Below are 25805 nucleotides of genomic sequence, written 5' to 3' on the forward strand. Positions count from 1 at the left end.
TTAACGTGTCTAAAAAAATATTTAAATGAAATGTAGCCTGTTTGACGGTCTGTCTGTTCATCTGCGTATCACAGCGAATTAGAGATTACTTATATCAACAGAAATTTGTAAACACGTTTTTGTACTTAGATTAACAAAAAAGAGTACCAATTTTGATATTTTTTAAACTTGATGACTTTTATTGGAGAAAAACCCCCAATATAGCCTAGTTTTATCAAATATATATTTAGTAGGAGCTAATTAAAAAAAAAAATGACATCTGAGGTCATTTGAGGCCGAGAGCAAGGACGTGCAATGTTTCAAAAAGTTAGGATATCTTATCATTTTTGAAAACGGTTCAAATTTGCAAATTATTTTTTAAAGAATTGCATTATTAACAATATCAAAGGAATGTGTTTTACTTGGAAAAATTTGCATGAAATTAATTATTGGGACTGTTTTCCAAGAGTGTTTGGGGGCACATCTTCTCCCCTATTATTTAAAAGATTCAATGAAAATTGGCAATCGATCAATAAAACGAAGCATGAATACAGAATGGCAGATAAAGAGATGGCTAGGCTTTTTGAAGACATACGACTTTGCTAACGAACATCTCGAAAATTAATTTCCATTGGACGATAATAGGAAATTCTTAGAGATAGTCATGATATTTCTTTGTACTGCACCTAAGTGAGGAGTTAACATTAAGAATCCTGTATATAAGAATATAAATTAAAGTTTGGATTAGTACATCTAAGGCCTCAAACGCTCCATAAAAAGGCAAATTTCCAAATCAACGTCATACAAACTTTCCAGACATTTATGGCACCTGTTAGAGGAACTTGTAGGACTTGCATTTTTTGATAGTCGAGTAAATTTATCGCCCAAAAGGCTGAAGATGAGCTTTTAAAAAGAAAATACATATAGAGAGCAACATCAGTTCCATGAAAAATATGTACATAAAAAAGAAACTCGCAGATAAAACAAAAATTATATGAAAATTATGAAGCTTCCTTATGGATTTTTAGAAGCTGATCCTGCATCATGGAATGATATGAAGGATTCCAAGCAGGCATCAGAAATAATTGGCTCACTTAATGTTATTAATGTTCTTGCCGAAATAGGGGTTGTGCTCATACAATAACAAAGTGGCTTGTTAACGAATGACGAATCACAGCTGCAACTTCTCTAACTCGTAGTTAAAGACCATAGAAGATTAATAATCATAATATAAATATTTTATTACTCGAAAAAAACAACTTTATGAATTTCAAATGAATATTTTTGATTTGTTATTAAATCATTAAATATAAGACAATGTGCTACATTGCAATAGTACTTATTAAGTTAAAAATATATATTTCAATTATTCACCCTGCCCTTTTTCTTTACCTCAAATGGCCTTTGAGGTCTTTTTTATTTAAAATAAGCTCCTACTAAATTGTCATTGCAATATTTTTTTATATGACACTATATAGGTATTATTTCACTCTAAAAAAGGTCATCAAGGTTAAGGAAATCAAAACTTTTACTTTTTTTTGTTAATATAAGTAACAAAAAAAACGTGTTTTGTAGATATCAGTAACTTCTCATTGGCTGTGACACGCAGATGAACAGATAGATCGTCAAAAAGGCTAAATTTCTTTTAAATATTTTTTTCGTTTTTTTAGAAACGTTAAAAATGATTAATCATAAATATTTAAAAAAAACTTTTGATAGAAGTTTAACTGAACTAAATTTGTTAATTTGACCAAAAAGCTGTAATGTGAATTATATGGATGATATTTATACAAAATCTTTTTTTCCTCCAAAAATGTGTAAAATTTCAAAACTTTAGTATCGTTTGAGCTACCTCTAAATATTCACAGAAATTATTCAAACCTTGTTAATCGTAATTTTTTATCAAAAAGAACACATCTGAACCATCATTTTTTTTTCTTTTCCACAAAAAGTGATTTAATTGAGACTCTAATCTACATGGTGTATTTTTTATCCCAAAAAATGAGCTGTGATTCAACTTAAATCCCTATTTTTTTTTTTTTTTTCTCTCCAGAATTTTTTTTTTCTTGGTAAGTAATGAATAAATTGAAATGTTTTCTTGTTCATTTTTACTCTTACACTCGGTTGCATAGTTTTTGGCTCTATAATTGCATGTCTAATACTCCAAATAGTGAACGTATGTACAGGGGGTGAGAGAAATCGTGGAATTTTTGATAATGTAGAAATAGGTTAAACTTTTTCAAGAATGTACAAAAATTGACGCTTCATCACAGAATTCTTTATTAAAATATCATTCTATTTTTGAAAATGATTTCCTTTGGCTGCTATCATGGCCTCCCACCTGGGTAAAAAGAGCCTTAGACACGATATGTCCATGTCAAAGAAGAAATCTCTGGGAATTCAGCATGATGATAATGAGTAAATTGGGTTTATTTATAAGCAAGGTAAATCTATGTCCAAGCAGCAGCAACGAAACAAAGAGTGATATAAAAAAGAAACAAATATAGAGGAAAAAACCACTCGGTTTATGATAATAAGTAGAAAATATCATGATAATAAAATAGAAAGCGCTTATTTCAAAGAAAATAATATATATTTAATGGGAAGAGAAAAGAAGGAGAGGCATATCAAGGCGTTAAACAAAAATATACAGTGTATTTTATTGTCAGCTGTCGATATAGCTCCTTTTTTCCCCCATATCCGTATTCTGAAGGTTGATTAGACAAATTTGAATGAGCTTTTGTCCAGTTGATGGGATCAATTCTTGATAAGTATTGAATAATACTTCCTTAGTTGGAAATAATTAGCTAACTACCAGTTGATTTTGAGCCTTTTCCCCTTGTTTCCGTGAAGAGGAGGAGAGGTTAAGTGATTGATGATAAGAAAAGGTTAGTAAAAAGGGAGAAAATGTGGTTCAAGGGGGGAAAGAGAAAAAAGAAAAGAGAGAAGGAAAGGACGCTGTAGTAGAATTGGGAAATATATTTAGTTTATAGTTATTAATGTTCGTGTGAGGAACGAAGAAAAAGGAATAAATATATATATAAAACCCCACACCATTTTGACGAACAAAATATACACTAAAAGCAACAAGTTGTAATAACTGCAACCCCTCTTACAAATAATATATACGCGAATCACTAACAATTATTCATCAAAAATAAATAACACAAGGTACAATATTTTGACAGAAAATAATTAATTATATCTTATTTTTTGTTTTGCATGCTTTCAGCTCCTTTTGATATTTCATTATAATATATATGTATGTATTTCTATCTCGTATGTTTATAGTAATGATTAATTATACTAATGAATTTATTTCTGTAGAAGAAACTTTGGCACACCTTTTTGTATATATACACCCAATGATTAATATAATATATGTACTTACATTAAAAAATAATTAGGTAATCCGGCATATATACTGCAAAATTTGATCCTTTTTCAGACAGAATTTGAGAATTATTCTAAAATAAACATATTTTTTTGTCGAAAAACACGAAAATACTATTTTAAATTATTATAAATGATGAGATTTTGTAGAGCCTTTCAAAACAATGAATAATATAACCAAAGGATCAATGGGATTTGTATATGTTTTAATTAGTATTTATATCTTAGTGTTTATTACCTACACAATTAGTTATGTTTCCATGGTTAAAATATAGTCTAATCCCTGTGATCCTTGTTTGTTTTTTGCTCTACAAAAGCTTAACAGATTTATGGCAAAGCGAAAACTTTTTTCAGGAACTAAAGCTTGAATAAGTTTAAAAGTAAGTAAAACGTCTTTCAAGTTCCTTATTTTTTCGTAATTAGAACAAGATGGATACTGAAATATATAGATGTCTTAAAAATAAATCATTTGTCGGCAGCAAAAGTAAAATTTCCGATTTAAAATGACCATTTCCATGTTAGTATATATAAAATGGCCATCAAAGACCGTGGTTCTTAATTATTTACGAGCTTGATTGATGAATTATAAAAATTTAGTTTGTTAATGAGCATTAGCGTTGGACATTATCTAATTTATGAGCTCTCCACTCATGTGTCTTTCCTTGCCGGTATTGATTTCTTTTATATTCAGGGGGTTCAAATGTTGAATAAATAATTAAAACTTTCTGGCAGTTTTTTAAAATTATTTTTACAACAGGATTTTGATACTACTTTTTCTTTGCTTGTTTGTGAAGGTCTTATTAGAAATTTTATTCTTTTATGTGCTCTTTACATGCTTTGTGGTTTTCTTTTCATGGCAACCTTCTTTTGTTCTGACAAAGTCATTAATCCCAAAAAAAAAAAAAAAAAAATAAGGAATTTTTCTTTTGGACTTGAAAAAATTACTGCTCAGGAAGAAAAAATTTAATGAGAAAATATGGGGGTGAACTTTTGTTCAAAAATCTAAGAAAAAAAAAATATATATAAATACACTCCTATGGACGCCCCTGAAGAAGATGGAGGCGTAGAAGTAACAATTACATGGTTATTTGTACATCGTACACTACAAATAAAGTACCCAAAATTTATTAAGTCTTTTTTTATTTTTTTGACTTATTTTGCTGAAGAGAAAAAACACGCTCTCCGCAAAAAAAAAAAAAAAAAAAAAAAAAAAAAAAAAAATGGTTCAAAATTAAATAAATTCAGAAGTTTCTTTATATTCCTATTTAAATACTGTAAGCCCAATTGTATTTGTAGACCTAAATGACTTACAATTTAACGTTTTTTGTTTTGATAAATCGAAAATGTCGAAGAAGCGTTCAAATTATGCGTTACTTCAATTTCAGATAAGATTAAATTTGATTTTTTCCTCAAATGGTGTTCTTCTTAAATCAATACAAGAGGAAAGTTGTTAGAATTTTTGAAATCCAGATCCATTTAGTTTTTGGAACCATAATACAGTTTCAAAATTGGAATGATGAAGTAAATCGGAAAACGGGTAATATTGATCATAAAATGCCAGTTTTTTTAAATAAAAGTACCAATACAATGCCCAACATGAAACTTTGGGGGCAATGTGGTCTTGACGTCTATTAGTTGAAAATAACATATTTCAGTTAAAAACAATTTTATCCTAAGAACTGGATATTCTAATGTACAGTTCATATCACCTGTTGTGATCAAATTTCTCATAATACATCCTTTCATAATGACTATGATTATATCAAATATGGTCAGAAAACTTCGATAATTAAATAATTTATCTTTTAAATTTATAAAAATAGTTATGCCTTCTAAATGTTTTAAGCAAAGCCGAAGTAATTATAGGGATTTACTTCGTGACAAACCATGATTATTTGGAAAGAGGCTGTCCATTTTGTTTGTGCTTATTTACATTTTATCTCATTATTTAAAAATATAACCGAAAATTTTGAGTAACTTACTAAAATTGCGTCAACCTAATCGCAAACATCGTCGAGCAATGGCGCCATCATCAAAGCCCGATCAATTGTCAGAGATTATTAATGGACCGTTATCAACACCAATGGGAAAAAAAGTAATTTTGTATTTTTCACATATTTTCAATGCTTCATAAGAAGTGTTACAATCATCCGATTTAACCCAAGTATTCCCTGTGCTGTTAAATAACTTGTTGCCAACGAGAATCCGACTTCATAATGCCCTTCCTGTAGAAGCTATTGTCCCTATTGTCGAAAAAAATTGAAGAACCAATGTTCATAGGTGTCCATTGAGGCCAAAATTTGTTCCCACAAGCTGGTCACTTGGTGGCAGGTCCGGACTGTTGCGTGGATACATAGGAATTTCCCATCCAAAGTCCCAAAGCTTGTCATCAAAGATTTGTGCGGCCTCCCGTTGTATTGAGTATGTCTTATTGTCCCATATTCACCAATGCTCAAACGGCTCTAAACGGAGTTGTTCACAGTGGAGGACAGAATTGGGCGGGAGGAAAAATTGCTGGAATCACTATTGTGCAGCCCAGACCGAAAGAGTATCGACCCCGTATCATCACAAATTTTCTTGGTCGATTTCGTCGCGTTTGGAATATTTTGCCATTATTGTTAACTCATTATAGGTTAATAAATTTATGTTTTTCCGTCGTCTAGAGTGTTTTTTTGTTTGTTTTTTTCAAGTCTAGCTGGAATCGATAATGTAGTTCAATTCAAAATTATAGCTTAAGTTATAGAATAAGTTGAATACCATATTTCGTGGATCTACAAATGATTTTTTTGCTTAGGATTATTTTTCAGTTATTTCCATTTCTTTCTTACATTTTTATTTTGAAATAGTAACTCTGCAACCAATCCTCAGAATTACTCTCTGTCTTTCATGAATATGATTGAATCTACCTATTTAGAAAAGAAAGTCCATGATACGTGAGTATTAAACTTCAACTTCAACTACATACAATGACCTAGTTACCGAATCAAACATTTACGTCTGCTCATAAAAGACGGTGAGTACCACGAAGAATTATTTGTGGAGTTATACAATTATGTAAGTCCATGTTGTACTCAAAGTAGAATTGAGGATCGACATACGACTAATTCCTGGCTCTGTCTATCGTTCTCCCCCTCTTCCCTCGTCACAACTGATTGTAGCTGATCTGAGGAAACGTTATGGGAGGAGCTAAGCTGCTCCCCTTCAAAACATTCTTCAAATTGTCTGGGTTCCCATGTTGATTTTTGACTTCTTTTCGTTTAACATACCCAAAAAACACCCCATTTTCATAACTAGTTATCTATTGCGTCCCTGTTTTGTAAGAGCTAAAATTCAGATCAATATATTTTAGCTTTTTGTCCTTTTATATATTTATTTAGTTATGGATGGTGCATATGACGTTGTTAATGAGTTGCAACGGTGAGAAAAGAAAACAATGAATTATTTAGCTCTATTTTTCCCTCAAAGACAAGCCCTTGTATCGACATACGTACATATCATTAGTGCTAATGAAGCATGGACATGTATATTTACTACATATACTCAGGATTTATTCATCACAAATCAATCAGTTTTTCTCCAATCAAATACATGTTTAATCACAGACCTCATTTCTATGTACAAGTTATAGTTATGTAGATTTCGTCAGCCATCATTGATGTATTAAAGGTACTACATAAAACTTTCTCGAAGTAGCTGACAGCATTTTAATATGTCCTGAAGAGTGCACAAATCTGATTTTGGTAATTTAGAAAATGGACCAAGGAGTTTAGCAAATGCTGATGGTTATCATTTTGTAGACGTCATTTTTCAATTTTTCGAGAAACTAAAATGTTTCTTCTGCTCTTTTTCTTCTTCCATCTTGCATCATGATTAATTATTAAAATATTTACCGCTTAATCCTTTATTTGTATTACAAAAGTTGTACAGTTAATTGCAATATTATTGAGAGGGAATTATTTATGTGAATAAACAATCAATAATATTTACGGCTTTCTTTAAAAACAGTTTTCTTTGTCCAGAATTATAAATTGTTATAATAGGGCGACTTTTTGGGATACATGAACAATCAAAGTATATTTTATAATAATATAATTATTAGACACTGTGTATCCAAAAACGAGATTTGAGAAGTAAAAATGAAGAATAACATAAAAATATATGCGGGCTATACGCGGTACAAAAGATAATACTTATTTATTGACAGCATGTTTGGAACAAAAATACTCATATCATGAGGCTAGTCAAAAATCCTTTAACTTCATTACATTTTACATATTCTTAAATCAATAATATTAAGAATTTTTTTTAAAGATACAAATGCTTTAGGTATATAACTTGTGGGCTCTGAGATGCAAATTGTCGTAACTCAAATATTTACTTTGCAAAATTAAGCATGGAAACTCAATTTATCATTGTGAATAATAATGTTCTCCAATTTTTGCAATAAAATGAATCCGAAAAATTCATTTCAAGAGTCAAAGACTATAGCGGTGGACTGATGGTTAGTATTTATAAAATATAAAACCATCATTGTTAGTAAAAGTATTACATGTGATGTAAGATTTTTTTTTTTTTAAATGTCGTGCAATAAAATAATGATATTTGTAATTTTGGAGTTAAATCAATTTGGCCTTCAACCCTCGAAATTACATTTTTGACTCTTGTTGAACGGAGATGATGTTTTTTACTTTATTTCTTTGTATTTTGGTCACCAGGATTACAGCAAAATGTATTGATTAATTTTGATCTAACTTGGTACAACGATTATATATAGTCACTGTAACAGGCTATTACATTTTGAGATGTAATTGTTAAAAGCTCAAGGTAGATCAAAACGTCAATAATACAAAATCAATCACATGTTGAGGTACAGAGCTCAAATTGTCGTCATTATGTAGATTTAATATATATATGTTATATATAAAGGTCAAAAACGCATAATCGATCATCATTTTGGAACAAATTTAGATACAGAGATAAAATCATCTCTTTGTAGCACCCAATACATATGAATGCAATAAATATTAAATTTCAATTGTTTTAACTCCAAAATTACAAATATCATTATTTTATTGCACGGCATTTTAAAAAAAATCTTACCTCACATGTAATAATTTTACTAACAATGATGGTTTTTATATTTTACAACTTATTGACCTAAAGCATTTGTATCTTTAAAAAAAAATCTTAATATTATTTAAATTTTTTTTTTTTTGAATGAAGTTATTTGTATTCTCTTATACCTAAAGATATAATTCTTTATTAGAAATAGAACAAATACATATAACATATAAAAAGGATAATGGAACTTAATTTTTTTTTCAAGAATTAATCATTATTCGTCCACAGAACTAAAATATTAGTTTAATATCAATTTAATTACACTCCATGATACTAAAATTTCTTTCAAAGGCAGAAATGTATGTATATATGCTTTTGTATCAATTTTCTTCATATACCAAATTCCAGCAATTATAGTTTGGAGCTTTACTGTCATTTTGTGGGAGATTCTACGTATTTCATTTGTCTTTCGCAGAAATCAAATATATTTGATTCTCTTTCTTATAATAATTAACACTATTAACGCCATTGTATAATATTTGATAAATGAGTTTTTATTCTTAGTTGATATTTGTAAGCAACTCTCATGCCATATTAAACATACATTGAGTTGGTTATTTATCAATATAAGGCCCTACGGGCATCAATCAATCGAAACAGGTTAAAGTAGATTCTATACAGTGTATCTTTGTTTATTTCAAAGATACTTGTCGTGAGAGCGAAACTAAAAAAAAAATCGGCCCACAATTTGAACACAATTCAATTTTGCTTTTAACTCACTTAGAAAAAATAAATTAAGACTAGAATTGGATTTGAGTTACAAATTATCGAGTTCGAGTAAAGCGAAGATACTCATATTTTACTTTTAGTTTCTAAAATTGGGTTCGATTTTGCTATAATGAAATTACATAAACAAGAAAAGTTAGGTTCCTTATTAATGTATCATATGTATATTTCGTTGATACCATTGGCTCACGTTTAGTCACAAAAAGTTGATGTGGATAATTATTAAACTATTGAATAAAACATAACGTTTATAACAAAAATATATAATGTGGTTCTTGGCCTGTGTAGTTCAAACTTTAAGTTATAAAATGTAAGGATTTGGTGCAATTTCAGGGATGTCCGCAGGGGGTGGTCTGGAGGGCTGTAGCTCCCATATCCAAATTTCCCAAAAAATTATTTCTTTAAAAAAATTTAATTTTTCAAATTTTTTTGATAAACAATTTAATTTTCTATGAAGAACTATTGATTTTTGATTTTTTTTGTGAATAGCCGTAGATTTATCAATAATTTCTTCAAAAGATTAATATTTGAATTTTTTTTTTTAAATATAATATCAGAATTTTTTTCCCAAAAACTAACTTTTCAAAAAACAATTGGAAAAAGTTTATTTTGTCAAAAAAAAGGGCAAAATTTAAGTTTCTCTGAACAATTTTGGATTTTCCATAACTTTTATGGTAGAAATATATTTTTTTTTAAGAATAGCCACGGATTTGTGCAAAAAAAAAAGAAAAAAATTAATTCCAAAAACCAAACTTCCCCTCAAAAAAATATAATCCTGCGGACGCCTCTGGTCTTAGAACTAATTATAAATTGTTATAATCTGTACGTTATGGTGCAATTCCTATCCGCTGTTATGAATAATTATTACAATACAAATACTGGAAAATTTGACCCCATCAGTATCCTTTATATTAAAAAGTTATTTATAAATTTGTATTTCCCGGGAATAATTAGATATTCCTTGATATTGAAAATAAATAACTCGATACTTGATTACTCCATGCTCCGAGGTTTGAGTTGAAACTATGTCAAAAGTATTTCAAAATATATTTTGGACGAGTTCGAGTAATTTGAAAAAAATAGTCCAAACTTATTTCGAGTATTTTTCGAATTAAAGTAATACTCGAAGCCAAAGTCTACTTTAGACCGAACCAAACAAAAAATTGCTCTTAACACTAGGAAATAAATAATTATACTCCTACTTATAAAAGACTATTAATGCATTTTTAAGACCTTCTAAGCTATAATTTTCAAGAAGAGGATAAATGCACTTTGCACATACAAATGTCTTTTACTATACAAGAGTGCAATTAAATCAATTAATCCCATCAGTAGCGCCAATCTTATTACGACTCCTTATACTATTAGGCTCTGTTGTTTGGTATTAAATGATGTACATACACTACATGCAAGTAAAACTTTCAACAACACAAAACCATCATGTAGTTATATTAAATCGTGAGTAAAAAAACTAAGGAATAATAGTATAATTAGTTATTTTACTATTCGTAAATATTTCTTCACCAAGTGGTTGAAGATAATAGATAATGGAATATTCTGTTCAACAAGGATTATATTACTCTTTGCAATCAAGGGTGTCCGCAGAGGGTAGGCTAGAGGGACAGTATCCCCCAACCAAAAATTAATTAAGTTTTGTTTTTAACTAGAAAATTTAATATTTGAATGTGTTTTTTTTTTTTTTAAAATTCAATATTTGAAATTTAATTTCCTAATTTTTTTTATCTAAAATTTAATTTTTTAATTTTGTTTCCAAAAAACTTAATTTACTGTGAATAACTTTGGATTTTTGAAATTATTCTCCAAAAAATTTAATTTTTATTGTTCTTTATACAATTTTATAATTGAAATATCATTTTTCAATTTTTTTTGAATAGCCAAAAATAAATATAATCCTGCGGACGCCCGGTATAACGAATTGCTATGTGAAATTCGCGTTTATAAAAATAGCAACGAATAACAGCCTACGTTTTAAATTAAAATTGTCATCTCTTCTAATACGTAAGAGTGATTTTTGATTCGATTTCATTATTAGGGCTGTATAATATATGTATATCCTGTCGAAATGTAATAAAATAAATTAAAATGAAGGTGATCACTCTGACAATTGTAAGAATGTTTGGGGAAACAGCAGCTTAACTGTCATGACGTTTCCTTAGATTAGATGCAAGAAGCTATGTGCGAAAGGTAGGGAAAACAATATTATCCACATCCGGAAATGACATAGGAAGGGATTACGTTAATGTCGATCCTCGATTCATCTGAGCCCAAGACTCACTTACTTTTACAACTACCCAACAAAACTTTAGTGTTACTCTCTATTATACATGAGCACACGCACTAGTAATTACAATATACTTAGATATTCTCACCTTAAGAATTAACCTTAATCTTTGGAACATCTTTGGAATATAATACAAATTGTTCGGATTGCGGCTACAAAAAGTCTGGTATTGGTCAAGTCTCATATTTTTTAGAAATATAGTTAGAATTCCATGAAGTAGTTCTTAACGTGAGTTTTTAATTTGTAGTTTGCAATCTGAAGAGTGTTCATAGATTTTATCATTTATCAATCTTATCATAATAATAGAAACCGAAAAATAACGAGATAATCCAGAGTATTTGAAGAATCTTTAATAATAGGAGAACAGTTTAGCTCACATGACGTGTCATTAAATTATCTTCAATTAGTTGTAAGATGAAGGAAATAAACACAAATCCCACTCCATATCTACCAAGGACATTGGCAAGAATTACTCCGATCTCGATCTTCAATTCTACACTGACTCCGACAAGGGCTTACAATTATAACTGAGCAGACAAACCCTCAGGGTTACTAACTGTATATTATGAGCCTTTGAATATAATTGAATGTATGTAGTAGGAAAGGAAGTTAACTACTCAAGAGCTGAATACATTTTAGTTTACATTTTACATAACTTACATAATTACCATTAATCAAATAAAAAAACAACTGATAAGCAATATAATTTATATATAGGTTTATATGTATGGAACGCACTCCAAGTATGTCGTGTAGTTTATTTTACATTTCAACTTATTTGATTAAACAAAAATATAGCACAACATACTTTCGCGTAAAGAAAGTAATTTAAAAGTTTTAGTTTTATTTATAGAAATGTAAGTAAGAGCTTGAAGAAGAAACATGTTTGATATTGAGGTATTTCTTACAATATAAATACACTTATATTTATGATCCTCATATAAAATACTTTTTGATGGGTACACAATTTTATCACATGTTATTCACATTCCAAGGAAATACCCTCATAAACAGAACAGGGGTTAGATTAATAATTTGAGATGCAAAAAATATGACATTATTGTGTGTTGAGAAAGTATTTTAGTTTCCAAGGCTATTATCATAACTGTTTAATTCTTAAAGAGAGAACAATTAAGCTCTAAAATAATAACTTGTGCGCGTGTCCTCATAAATGACGGATTATAACGACATGGCTTTACTCGGGAATTATAAGTGTAAGCCCCTTTTGTACTCGGAGTAGAATTGAGGATCAACATCCGAGTAATTACAGGCTCATATGTTCTTGCTATATACAGAGTGAGATTTGTGGTTTTTTTTTATTTTCTCTCGCGGCTGGATGCAGCTCATCTAATAAAACGTCATCACAGCTAGCTGATGTCCTCCATCTTATTGTCAGGATTACGATTTCTTGTTTGTTTTTTAATATTTCTTTAATTGGTCGGATGGAGAAATTGAGATCAAGAGAATAATAAATCCTTCCAAGCGCGCTCTCCATTGAGCAACATCGTTCCATTCTTTTATTTTTACATACCGGCAGGTGATGATGCTTTATAAGTCTCAGCAATGATAAATTATTTTTATATAATAAGTTAAATGGTTCTTAAATCAAAATAATAGTTTGAATTAAAGTATTTTTTCGAGTCTAAGGCGTCAAGTCTTATTCAATGAAGATTATTTTTACTTGGAGTCTGTGTAGATTCTTAAGTGGAATGACGCTAATGGGTTACTCGAATCCTAGTTCTGTATAAGAGTTTAAATAAATATCAAAAATTTATTGAGTTTATATTATGAAGGATTGACCTGACAATAAAATATGCTTTCCTGTTCATTTTGATATATGTATAGAAGAGGAAATGAGCGCATTTGGATTGTACAATTTTTGACTTAAATCAAGTCAAGTCAAGTCTTTAATTTATCATATATACATATTCAATATCCTTTTCTTTAATCCCGCCAGCATTTTAAATTTACAAGTTATACAAAAACCTTGCAAAATAACACTTTTTTACGTTCTCTGATCATTCTGTAATTTCAGAATAAACATTAGAAATAAATACAAAGAAATAATTTATTATTGTGTTTAAAAAATAAATAATATGTTTCAACTCTGATGTACTCACACAAAGTGTACCTTGAAATATGACGCATTAATTCAAAAGGACATAAAACACTTTTGTGTTGTTCTCTATAAATATTTAAAAAAACTTGTTTAAGTAATTGCCTTTATGTTGCTTTAATTTATAATTTATTTATTTTTCCGTTTTCGTACGAACCCACAGTAAGGAAGGAAAGACTCAATAATATCAGCTGTTTCGAACGGAAATTTTACTAAATGTTGCTCTCATTCTCCTTTGATGCTCCTCGTCTTGATCACATTTAGAGATGCAAAATAACTTCGATGATCTAAATACCAACAAGACCTTCTGCTTCGAACAACTGTCCATGGCAGTTGAAAAGAACCCATCTGATATCTTGTTTGATGATGGAGGTAAAACAATTTATATAAGTGTTTCTCACACCTTTACATACACAATACACATCCATAATACCATCACCTTTGAATGTAGTAAATCTTATATTAATTGTCTTTGTTTATTCCACTCCCAGTCATCACAACGTATGAATCCACCAAAAACCAACAACACTCCTTTGCATGTAATAGCACATAAGTAGGAAAGGGTATTTCCTAGAGCGCGAGGAGAAGACTGGAGCAAGACGTGTGGGATAACTGAATTAAGACCCTTGTTAACATCAACTGTTTTTATATGATTTTTTGGGTAGGGCAAGAAATTGAATTACTATAAAGAGGAGAACCTTCAACATTTAAAAAAACAATAGTGCAGATAAATTACTATAATTAAATTCTAGTATAGGGGTTGGGCAGCGAAACATGGACTCGAGAGGTTGCTTTAGAAATGTGCCAATAATTTGAAGGTCGTGTATGAAGAGAATCCAAGTCGCCTTCATTCTTTGGCGAACTGATTCATCGATTTGGTGGGGTGTTCCTTGATCTTCTTCTCCAAGCTGGACAGGATCTCTCTTTAAATTGCTCCCTCCACTTCCTGCTTTCCAGGGAATCTCTTCTCAATCATATCCACATTGAAAACCAGGCTCCCCGAGAACTTCACAGTGTCCATAATCCTCTCTACCTCAACTACAGCATCTAAGAGATCTGAGATGCAGCGTCTTCTGACTTTTTACTCTCTCATGATGACAAGATAACGAAATGTTTTTATAGTTTGTTTATACACAAAAGATGGCTGAACTAAAATGTCAAAACTTAATCACTAAACCTTCCTATATTAATGAGAAAATTAGCATAAATTAACAGTATACGTTTCGCTACGCAACTCTATACATCAATCACTCCGGATCTAGTAGAGAATCATCCTATATTTCTATAAAAACGGAAGAGTTCTATAAAAAAACAAATAATCAAAAGTAAGATACAGTAAGAATCGAACACCCAAAATATTAACAATCACCCATTTATTACTACTACCATTTGAATGTTTCGGTTAACTACGACGGGTCGACTTCTTCTTCACATCTCATTTTAAAAAACTTATTTAACTTTTGTTTTGACATACTATTCACAGGGCGTATAGGCAAAGCTGTTCTTTATTAAAGATAAAAATAGGGAAAAATGTCTTTCATATTAAAAAAGTAATTAAGGTATATTCAAGTTGAGCTTTTTTATCTACTCGCGCAACTTCAATTGTCAAAAGGGGGAATTCAAAAAATACAGAGGACCTATTGTATCTTGATTTTTGCCAACTATTAATTATTAGGAGTGGATTTATCATTTAGATATTATCATATTTCTTTCTCTAAGGATATTATATCCAATATACAGAGTGCTTTAACGTGACTTCTTTTTTACACAAGGTAATATAAAAAGTTTGATTAATCAAAAAAGCTTTAATCTTGTCTCATAATGATAGTACATATTTACAGTTTTGTTTAAGAAAGTGTTGGAAATCGTATCAAATGGGAACGTTCCTCATTGTTCATTCACCGAATCAAACAATCATCCGTATTTTTGTTTCTCTTTAAATAAATTTCATTGAGAGTTTTTAAGGGAATATTGTTTTTATACAAAAAAATAAAAAAATAAAGACAGTTTCACAATAACACCAATAAAACTTAGTTTTTAAATACCAATTAGTTTTGTACACTTTTTAGTAGAACAAATTAGTCGGAAATAAAGGATGCTAAAAAATATTGTTATTTATATTATTAAAAATGGAGAAATAATCTTTTATAAATGAAAAGATCATTAACAAGAAGTTAAAAACTTATCTAGGAAAACTTTGACTATACCTAACTTTTGACAAGCGAACACGTACTTTTTCATCTTTTGAATACGTTGAGCCAGCTCCTTTGAATTAGAAAAGAGTTAACTAATGAAAAGAGCGGAAGAGATTCTCAATTTATCTGTGTTCCTAGAAAGACTTACATTTATTATCTCATGGGCACACGCGAATATTCAATTCAACTCCGTGTGTATTAAAGATATAGGGAGGGATTGTTACACTGCATGTCCATTATTTTAATCCCTGTTTCTGCCAAGGGGTGACTTTAAATTGAAAAAAAAAATTGTTATTTCAATTTAAATATACATCAATACTCTGTTAAGTCAAGAATACGTTATGAATTTTAAGACTCTTATAAATACAAGCATAAATAATATAATTTTAGCTCATAGGACTGACAGTCCCAACTGCCTACAACATCTAGAAATAAATTACAAGAAGAACCACAACTTTTGTAGTAACAATATGACTGACTGTATGTGGCCCTCAACCTCATAGATTTTAAGTTTGGAATGACTGCCGAACTTTTCAACCAAATTTGGAGTTGCTCCTAGCTACCATTACGAATGCTTGATACGTTATAGACACGGCTTTGATTGTCAAGAGCTGTTAATCTGTTTGCGTTTGCTTGTGACGGAGAACATATTGAATACAAAATAAATATAGCCAAATATATTATTTAAACTTATCGGAAATTGGGGTTGAGTTTTATTATCTTGATTCCATAATTATAAATATTTTAAATACCTAGACTGCTGCCCATTAATATTGAATTACTAATCGAAATCCCCCATAATTTGCTTTTTTCTATGGTCACATGAACAGTATTTTTTACAACAATTTTTACTTCTTGAATTAAATCACTTTTGATTTTTTTTTTAAATTAAAGTTTCTAAAATGTAATTTATTGCCTATTTTCGTTCCTACTTATTTGCCTTATCCAGGGGCGTCCCTTAGGGGAGGGCTGGAGGAGCTGTAGCCCCTCCCCAAATTAAGGATTTATTTTTTTACTAGAAAATTTAATATTTGAATTTTTTCAAAAATTTTAATATTTGAAATTTAATTTATTTTTTCATTTTTTTTTTCTGAATAAATTTAATTCATTTGAATAGCTTTAAATTTTTTAAATTTTTTTTTCCGAAAATTCAACATTTGAAATGTAATTTTTTGAAACCTATGAATAGTAAATTTTTGAAAAAAATTTAATTTTCTATGAATAGCTATGGATAATTGAAACTTTTTTCCAAAAAAATTACATTTTTGTAAATAGCCATGGTTTTTTTAAATTTTTGATTATATTTTTAAATAATTCAAACGTATCAAGGATAATACAAATACAAGGTTATACCATCATATAATTGGGCTATTCAAAACTTTCAATTTGATGTACCGTAAGGACTGGAGGGCAAGAATGACAGGTTTTGAGGATGCTGTCTTTTTCCTTTGTTGCTCTTGCGACATGATAATAAATTCTAATATTTTGAATTTTACGTTAACAAAAAGAGGTCCATGGTAAAGAGAAAACGAATCAAATTGATCCAGTATGCATACACTGAATTAATACATTTTTAAAATTGTGTCAAAACTATTGCCCGACCCAATATGTACATAGGAGTCCTTGCGTTTTAAGAATATGATTGTGATGCTAGCACATACAACATTTCCAATATGAGAGGCTCTCAAACTCACCGTAAATAAGTTTAAACATTGTTCACGGAGTCTTTGAACTGTTGGTTAAATTTCGACAATGAAAAGGACAAGCTAAATACAACCTTCTGTTATTATGAAAAATAAATGAAATAAAAATTATGAAATAATTTTTAAAAAGAAATTTACTTATTGTAAACTAATCAGGAATTGTGTTCATTACTAGGTACATGATGACTCTTAAGTCTTACGCCATGTAGTATTTTAATAAAAAGTCCAAGGCATATAGTTATGTTTTGTAGACGGAGAAACCTACCTTCTATGTAAATGGTATAAATTGATTAAATATTATTGACCGATTTTTCTTCTTTTATCTGATCGTGCTAATTATTATTTGCATACTTAATGGGCATGAAATGATCATATTGGTCAAATACCTATTTATTAATAATTCAAAGTTAAAGGGAGTATGTAATGAATAAATAATTATTCAGATATCCCAAATTGTAATTTATGTACATTAGAATGTCCGGGTTTGGAGTCAAAATAGCCCGTTTTTAGGCCTCTTGTACCGTCTGAAATACATTACTATGCGTAAAAAATTGTACTTTTTATATTTTTATTGTGTAGTAGTATATCAGTTAAAAATTTGTTTTAGTTTTCTATTATTTGCAGTTCACTCTTTCATCAAGCACAACACTAGATGAGGGATTCTCTACATGCGGTTTGCGGGCCAAGTCCTGGCTGCAAAAATTATTTAATAAAATAGAGAAAAATATTCATTAAATACTTGAATTTATGCATTTTATATTCGTATAAGTAGACTAAATTGTGTTTTATGACTACAAATAAATCTTGGGAGGGTGAATCAATTGCCATCAATAAGGAATTAGTAAACTAAAAAATTTATATGATCCGTGATGTGGTGCGACTTTCTGTAGGCCGGGCTAATATACCTTTAGATAGCTTGAGGTCCCTTGTGTCTCCTCTATGTGATAATGATAATTAATTATCATTCAGGCAGTTGTATTATTTTGTCACAATATGGGATATTCAACAATCATGTAAACAGACATTATAAGGCGTGAGAATACTAAAAAATATATATTATCTACAAGTTGGTGTGACTATAAATAGCCTGTGCTAATATAAGTATAGATTGCTTGAGGAAGCTGGTGGACGCTGTAAATATAATTATCATTGACCAAATTGTATTGTTTTGTTGCAATACAATACCACTCTCTCTGGCGCCTATTTTACAAACTAATATAAGTAAACAATTTGTGACATATGACAATAATCTATTTTGTCCTTAACAAAAATGGCATGTATCACGTCAAAAACGAGTTGAGGGGCCTCAAACTTTGCCAAAGTCGGTCTTTGATTGTCTTTTAGCAGGAAATGTCTTTGTTCAAGAGGAGAAAAATATTAATCATATAAAATCAGAAATATACAGTTGCATTTTCGGTAAAAAAAAAAAATGTACATAAACAGGGGAACCTTGTTTCAAGAATGTTTGGGAAGAGAGCAGCTTAGCAGGGTTATATAAGTTGTTTTTCAACACTAATAACACCATGCAAAATCAAAGAGAGATCAACAGCTGACAAAAATGTAGATCATATTCTAGTATACAATGTCAAAAAAAGACACACACACAGAATTTTGGTACTAATCAGAAACTGTTAATGAAAAATTAATAAGACTCACTTAAGACTTTTTAATCTTCGTAACGCAATATCTCATGTCCAACAGCTATAGTTTTCCTGCAACCAAATGCAAAATATTTAAGGTATTTCTTTCAGATCAACATCGTAGCTCCTACAAATATTTCTCAAGTAGTGTATTTTTAAAAGTCAATCATATATTTTCATATGACCGGTGAAAAACTATATTTGTCGATCGTCAAAGTATGTGGAGTTTCATTGTTGCAAATCTGAAATAATTTAAGCTCAAAGTCAATTGGGGAAATACCATTTTAATGTTATAATCACAATAAACAGAGAATTATGCTAGGGTTAACATGGAAAAATGTACAGTCTGTCTTTTTTGATTGGGAATCAATTTATTTTTTGGTGGAATGGCTTTCCTGAATGAGAGAATAAGGAGAGCGACTTCCTTCCACCGGGATTTCCGCCTATGATCCAATTAAATCCTTATTTATAGTGTTTCTTTAGTTAAGCCCCAAAGCTTAAAATATTTGTAGACTAATGTAATTTTTGACTGCAATGTGCCCATTTCATAACACATACTTAGAAGTGACATACAACATTTTTGGATAGGAACATTTTGCCGAAAGACAATTTTCCGATCAGACATTTCGCTGAAAGACACTTTTCCGAACAGACATATCGCCTAAGGATAATTTGCTGAATGTACATTTTGCCAAACAGACATTGCACTGAAGGACGACCGATGGGACATTTGCCCGAAAAATGATATTATATTGATATATACCATTGTACATTTTAATTCAATTTTAAATGATAGTATGATAAATGGGTATTGTTCATATACTCTATATGACATATATAGGGAAATTAATTAGTGTTATTTTGCAGAAATTTTTTTTAAAAATTATTTGAGGGTTATCTTTTTGGTCACCACATTATATTAATTAATGATAATTATATAAACACAACACAGTAGCATGTGATTCGAATGTAGTTAGAATCTTTATCTAAAATTGTCGAGGGCCTGAAAATTTCCCATAGTCTTGATGCCAATCATACGTATCAAAATTAACTTTAATTAGATAATTACATGAGGTGGGGAATATTTTTTTGTTTCGAAATATTTTTTTTAGCCATTAAATATGTAAATACATTTATTCAACGATTTCAGGTAAAGATTCGAGCTAAAATCGAATCACATGCTACTACTATGTTTATAACAATGATCATTGATGAGTATAATTTAAATACAATATTTTTCTGCAAAAATAACATTAATTAATTTCCCTACATGGTGCGTGGACAAAATCTGCCCCATTTTAAAGACGACATTACTCCATCAGCTGATGTCTGATCCGTATATTTTTGGTTTTAAAAATTTTCCCGGGTCATAGGCTTCACTTATTGTTCACCACTTGTAGCGATAGCATCCTTTTAAGTGCCCAAGAAAAATCATTATGTTCAGAAAGAAATGAGAAAGATCGTAGGTGCACTGCTATTCAGATTATGCTCAGTGATCACATGAAATTAAGCAATGCTGACATCTCTGGCCTTTTGTCAATGCCAGTTAGACGGACAAAAGTCTCGGGAAGCAGCTGGAGGAGTCATCGGATCGGATGGACGTTGTTGATAGGAAGAAGAAGGAGGAGAAGAGCACCAGGATTGTCCGTGACGTAACCTTCATCAACAATGTCAGGGACATCATCGACAAGGACCCCCAGTGGTCCATGAGAGCTATGGCATGGCCGAGTGGACCGTGTGGGCTTGTGAGAAGAAAGAATTAAGGTGCAAGTCCTTCTGGCGTCAGACAGCCCAACTTCTGACTGAAAAGACTCAAGGATTGCGGCTGTTCAATAGCTTCAGACCAAACATGATCTGGTTTTGTTCAGGATCAAATCCACAACTCCCAGAACCATTGTTGGATTGCCGTGAACAACAGAGACGTCCCCAGGGCCATGAAGATCAAGTTTCCTCCCACTCTCATGGTCTTTGGGGTCGTGTCAAGTGAGGGTCATGTCATGCCGCCCCACATCTTCGAGACAGGCCTCAGGGGTGAACACGGACATCACAGCCGTGGATATGGCAGCAGGACTCGGCTCCGGCCCAAAGCTAAGCGGACGCAAGAATGGCTGAAAAGCAATGCTTTTGCGTTCGTACTCTTCTCCTCCTGGCCTCCTTCATCACCGGATTTGAACACGTTGGACTACTTTGTATGGTCCTAGGTGGAGAACATGACCAACCGCTCCTCCCATGACACCAAGCAGTCTCTCATCACCTGCATCAAGAAGAAATTCTGTGAGATAGAAGCAGCGCGGATCCAAAATGCCTGTTCTCGGTTTCGTAGCCGCATTGAGCGGGTTTTGGCCGCAGACGGCGGCTACATTGAATAGATAGCTGCTCTATATCCTAATAAAGATATTTGTTTTTATTTTATCAATAAATATTATAAAATAAGCTTGTATTATGACTTAAATATTTGCATATGAACAATAACTATTAATCATATGTACAGTCATTTCCAATTAAATTAAAATATGAATATGTTAAAAATAATTTTTCGGTCGTATGCACCAAAATTGTCAATCGGTAAAATGTCCCTCCACAAATTGTCCTTCAGCAAAAATGTTTTAGGCAAATTGTCCTTATTACTGTTTATATATTTAAATGTTTATGGACCATGTCCGTAAACGTTATACACCTATGCCCATTTTACATAGGCGTAGGAGAGAACAATTGCTCTCTCCTCTTGATTACGCAAATAAAGCAATTAAATTGTTTTGCACAGGAAATTAATTTTTATTAAAAATACAAAAGTTGTTTTAGCCTTAAAATATATATTTTTTTATAAAAGACATTTTTGTAGATATCAAAGAAATGTCTTTTATGAAAAATATCCAAGTCGCACAAATCTGTGAATTGGCCATTGATACTAAATAGTTATAAAGATTGCTGTTGGTTTATTATATTATATGAACTTTGCAAATTATTTAATTGGTATTATAATTAATTGGATTAAACATTCATATTAGTGATGTATAGGTTGGCGTTTAAACTATGGAACCCGACTCTAATTTGACTTTTATAGAGAATTTGACTATAACACAGTATAAATTCAGTATATTTATTAATTCAATGTATTTTATTGAAATTTAGAAGTTTATTTTTTTTAAATTATCTATTAACCTTTTTCGACTCATAATGAAATTACCCCCTAATTTTCTTTAGTGTAACGTAACTTTTAAACATATAACCTTCTTTACTCCGACATTTTATATTACAACTTGTTACAAAAATTGCAAAAGCTTAACCATACGTTCCCAAAAACTAAAGGTGATCATATCAAATTCTTGGTTACTTTTTCATGTTTCAAAAAATGTGTATAATAGGAAATTCAATTTGTAAGACAAAAATAAGTAAAAATGGATCTGCTTGAGTTTCAAAGCTTATTGCGTGCCACAAGTTTTCCTTAGAATAGGAAAACTTCTTGAGTAAGAAATATAGCTTTTATAAGGTCAAAAAACTTAAGAACAAAGTGATGAACTAGAGGATTTTTGTTGGAACTGTACACACCCTTACCCTACCTGACCCGCGAGCGAAACTTCAACCGAGCCATCACTAATACATTTTTATTATAAGTAGAGTTGCAGAGGGTGGTAAGTTTATGAAGACTTTGCTTCGGGATTTTTCAAATTAGTAGGTTATGTGATTTTGAAATGTTCCGGATACATTTAAAGGACAATACTACTTTAGATTTTTTTAGTTAATGTTCTCATTCGGTACTGAGCTTCTGAATACACTGAAGATTTATTCCCCTTCTTCCTTCACAAATATATTATATCTTAATAGTCGTAATTATAGAAAAATATTAATTTTCTTACTACTGTTATTTTAATAATATCTCCATCCCAATAAATCTTTGTTTTTTGTACGTTGGCTCTGATCAAGTACATTGGGAGCCAGGGATGAAAGAGGAAAAGAAAGGTCTTAACTTTCTTCCATTAAATACATAGCTAGTAGCAGGGTATCAGGGGACAGTGGAGCTAATATTCCAGGCCCACGGCTTAGGGGGAGTACTTTGTTATAGATATGGAATTATTTCTTTAAAAAAATATTTGTTATAGCTCATTTATGAATTTACATGATTGATTTTACTAGGTACATTCGATATCCATTTATTGAATTGTCAATCGCATCAACCGAATTATATTTACACATATTCAATGATTTTTATATTTTGTTAATCAATTTGTCTTTTTTATGTACTAATATGTTGAAAATAGTCTTTTCAATAAGAATATTTATATCTCCAGCCTTTAACATTGAAAATTCCCAGTTTAACAATGTTTTTAGTCTAAAATTTCCATTGAAAAGTTATATGTTTAAAAATTCCAGGAAACCCTAATTTTAACTTTTAAATAATAATGAAGATAGTCAAAATCAGGTGCAAACGTCATTTGTAGCCCTGTTTTTTTTTTCGTATGTACTATTTATAGTACATAAGTATGTAATTTAGTTATTTGTTTTTATCTTATCGGATTTCATTCCATGCTCATTTTAACAGTAGCTCACCTTTTCCCCCCTCTCTCTATTCATATCTTCTTATCAGGGGATTCAAGTTCATGCATAATGAAATTCAATGGGAAGAACATTACGATGAAGGAAGGGGAAGAGACAAGCAATGAAGTCAACATAAAGTCTACTGGAAAGAGTGAATCAATAATGGAGGAATCAAAGGATGAGGCGGCGAGTGGTATTAAGAGCAGTCCCCTTCCAGTCATAACAACTAACAGCAAAAACAGAGAGATTCGTGGACACGAATTCAAAGTATCAATGAAATTCTTTGTATGGTTGAGCAATGATCAATTATTCCAATTTATCTTTAGGTTGGACCAAGATATAAATCATTTCGCTTCCTTGGAGAAGGAGCCTATGGCGTCGTAGTCTCAGCAGTGGACACGATCACAGATAACAAAGTAGCTATAAAGAAACTCTCTCCTTTTGAGCATCAAACTTACTGTCAGAGAACGCTACGTGAAGTCAAAATTTTAACGCGATTCCAACATGAGAATATTATTGATTTAAAGGACATCATTCTGGGTTATGGAAAGAACTCAGCTCCCAAGGTGCGTTTCTGAAGAATAATGAATTAAATAGCCATAGTGTAATAAGAACTTACCCTCATCTCATTAGGCTACATAGCTCTAACAATTTATTTGAAAGGCTTTTAATGAATATAATTCATTAGTACTCTTTCAAAAGAGTAAAAAAAAATGTCAGGAATGATAAATGTATCTAATTTGTCGTTATATACAATTTAAAGGTCAATCTAAATAATGAGGCGGAATAAAAAATCATGTCTGAGTTCTGATTTGAAAATAAATTACCAGTCATCAATCAATATATAAAACCAAATAAATTTACATGCATACATTATTACAGTTATTTTCTTTTCTTAGGATCTTTATCTAGTACAAACACTCATGCAATGTGACTTGCTGAAACTCCTACGGAGTCAAAAGCTCAGTGGTGACCATGTATGCTATTTCCTATATCAAGTTCTACGTGGACTTAAATATATCCATTCGGCAAATGTCCTACATCGGGATCTGAAACCTTCCAATCTTTTACTCAATGCCAATTGCGATCTTAAAATTTGTGACTTTGGACTTTCAAGAATTGCTGATCCAGAGTATGATCATGCTGGTTGTCTTACAGAATACGTTGCTACTAGGTGGTATAGAGCACCAGAAGTTATGTTGGATGCCAAGGTTTGTAATTTTAATATTTACGCGGGTGTGATTATAATTCATATATTTTCTCTCCAGTGCTACACTAAGGCCATGGATATGTGGAGTGTTGGATGCATATTCGCGGAAATGATGTCAAATAGACCCCTTTTCCCTGGAAGAAACTATTTGGATCAAATCACAAAGATCCAAGAGGTCTTGGGATCTCCAAAGTCCGAAGACGTCGAATTTATTCGTAATGCAAAGGCCAAGTCATTTGTATCAAATCTCCCACAACGTTCGCGCGTTGATTGGGACATTATGTTCCCCAAGGCTGAGACGGATGCTCTGGATCTCTTGAATCAACTCCTTGCTTTTAATCCCAATAAAAGGATTGGAGCTGTGGATGCACTCTCCCATGCATATCTTAAGAACTACTATGATCCAACAGATGAACCTTCAGCTAATAAGCCTTTTACATTCGACATGGAATTTGATGATTTACCTGTTCAAAAACTCACAGAGTATATTGTTGCAGAAGCAGAGGACTTTAATAAGCAAATTGGCAATCCAATTATTGTAAAAGCTGAGGAAAACAGTCAGTGCTAATCCAGGCGATATTTTCTTTATATTCAACTAATAATATACTAATACATAAATTTATTAAATACTCGTTTCATGTTATAGACACTTTAATATAGGTACAAAATTTGATTACATTGGACTGAAATACATTTATTTACATTTGTGTTTATTCTGGCCAATTAAAAAAAACACACACATGAGGAATTAGTTATGGGCTATGGCCCTTTGATATCAAATCCCGTATAGGTAATACATTTATACCTACACACTCCAATTAATTTTTTGTTGCAATAAAATGATTGTTTTATAAGATATGGGGCCCTTTATTTTTATTGTAATT

At 30.8% G+C, this 25805-nt stretch overlaps 1 protein-coding gene across 3 annotated transcripts; it reads left to right on the forward strand.

Annotated features, from left to right (window-relative positions):
• The first annotated feature begins 2963 nt into the window (after positions 1-2963).
• LOC121122870 (mitogen-activated protein kinase 1) lies at positions 2964-25777 on the forward strand. Of its 3 annotated transcripts, XM_071894001.1 has the most exons (6): positions 2964-3150; positions 13801-14009; positions 23761-23978; positions 24038-24277; positions 24611-24922; positions 24980-25777. In XM_071894001.1, exons 2-6 carry the CDS (start codon positions 13904-13906, stop codon positions 25487-25489), a joined length of 1386 nt encoding a protein of 461 aa, XP_071750102.1. In that variant the 5' UTR covers positions 2964-3150; positions 13801-13903; the 3' UTR covers positions 25490-25777. The 3 variants fall into 3 exon arrangements, with proteins under 3 accessions (XP_071750102.1, XP_040573874.1, XP_071750103.1); XM_040717940.2 differs by lacking the exon at positions 13801-14009; XM_071894002.1 differs by lacking the exons at positions 2964-3150; positions 13801-14009 and adding an exon at positions 23574-23654.
• The last annotated feature ends 28 nt before the right edge of the window (positions 25778-25805 follow it).

The sequence above is a fragment of the Lepeophtheirus salmonis genome, unplaced genomic scaffold (assembly GCF_016086655.4).
Source record: "Lepeophtheirus salmonis unplaced genomic scaffold, UVic_Lsal_1.4 unplaced_contig_906_pilon, whole genome shotgun sequence".
In the NCBI taxonomy this organism is placed as follows: Eukaryota; Metazoa; Arthropoda; class Copepoda; order Siphonostomatoida; family Caligidae; genus Lepeophtheirus; species Lepeophtheirus salmonis.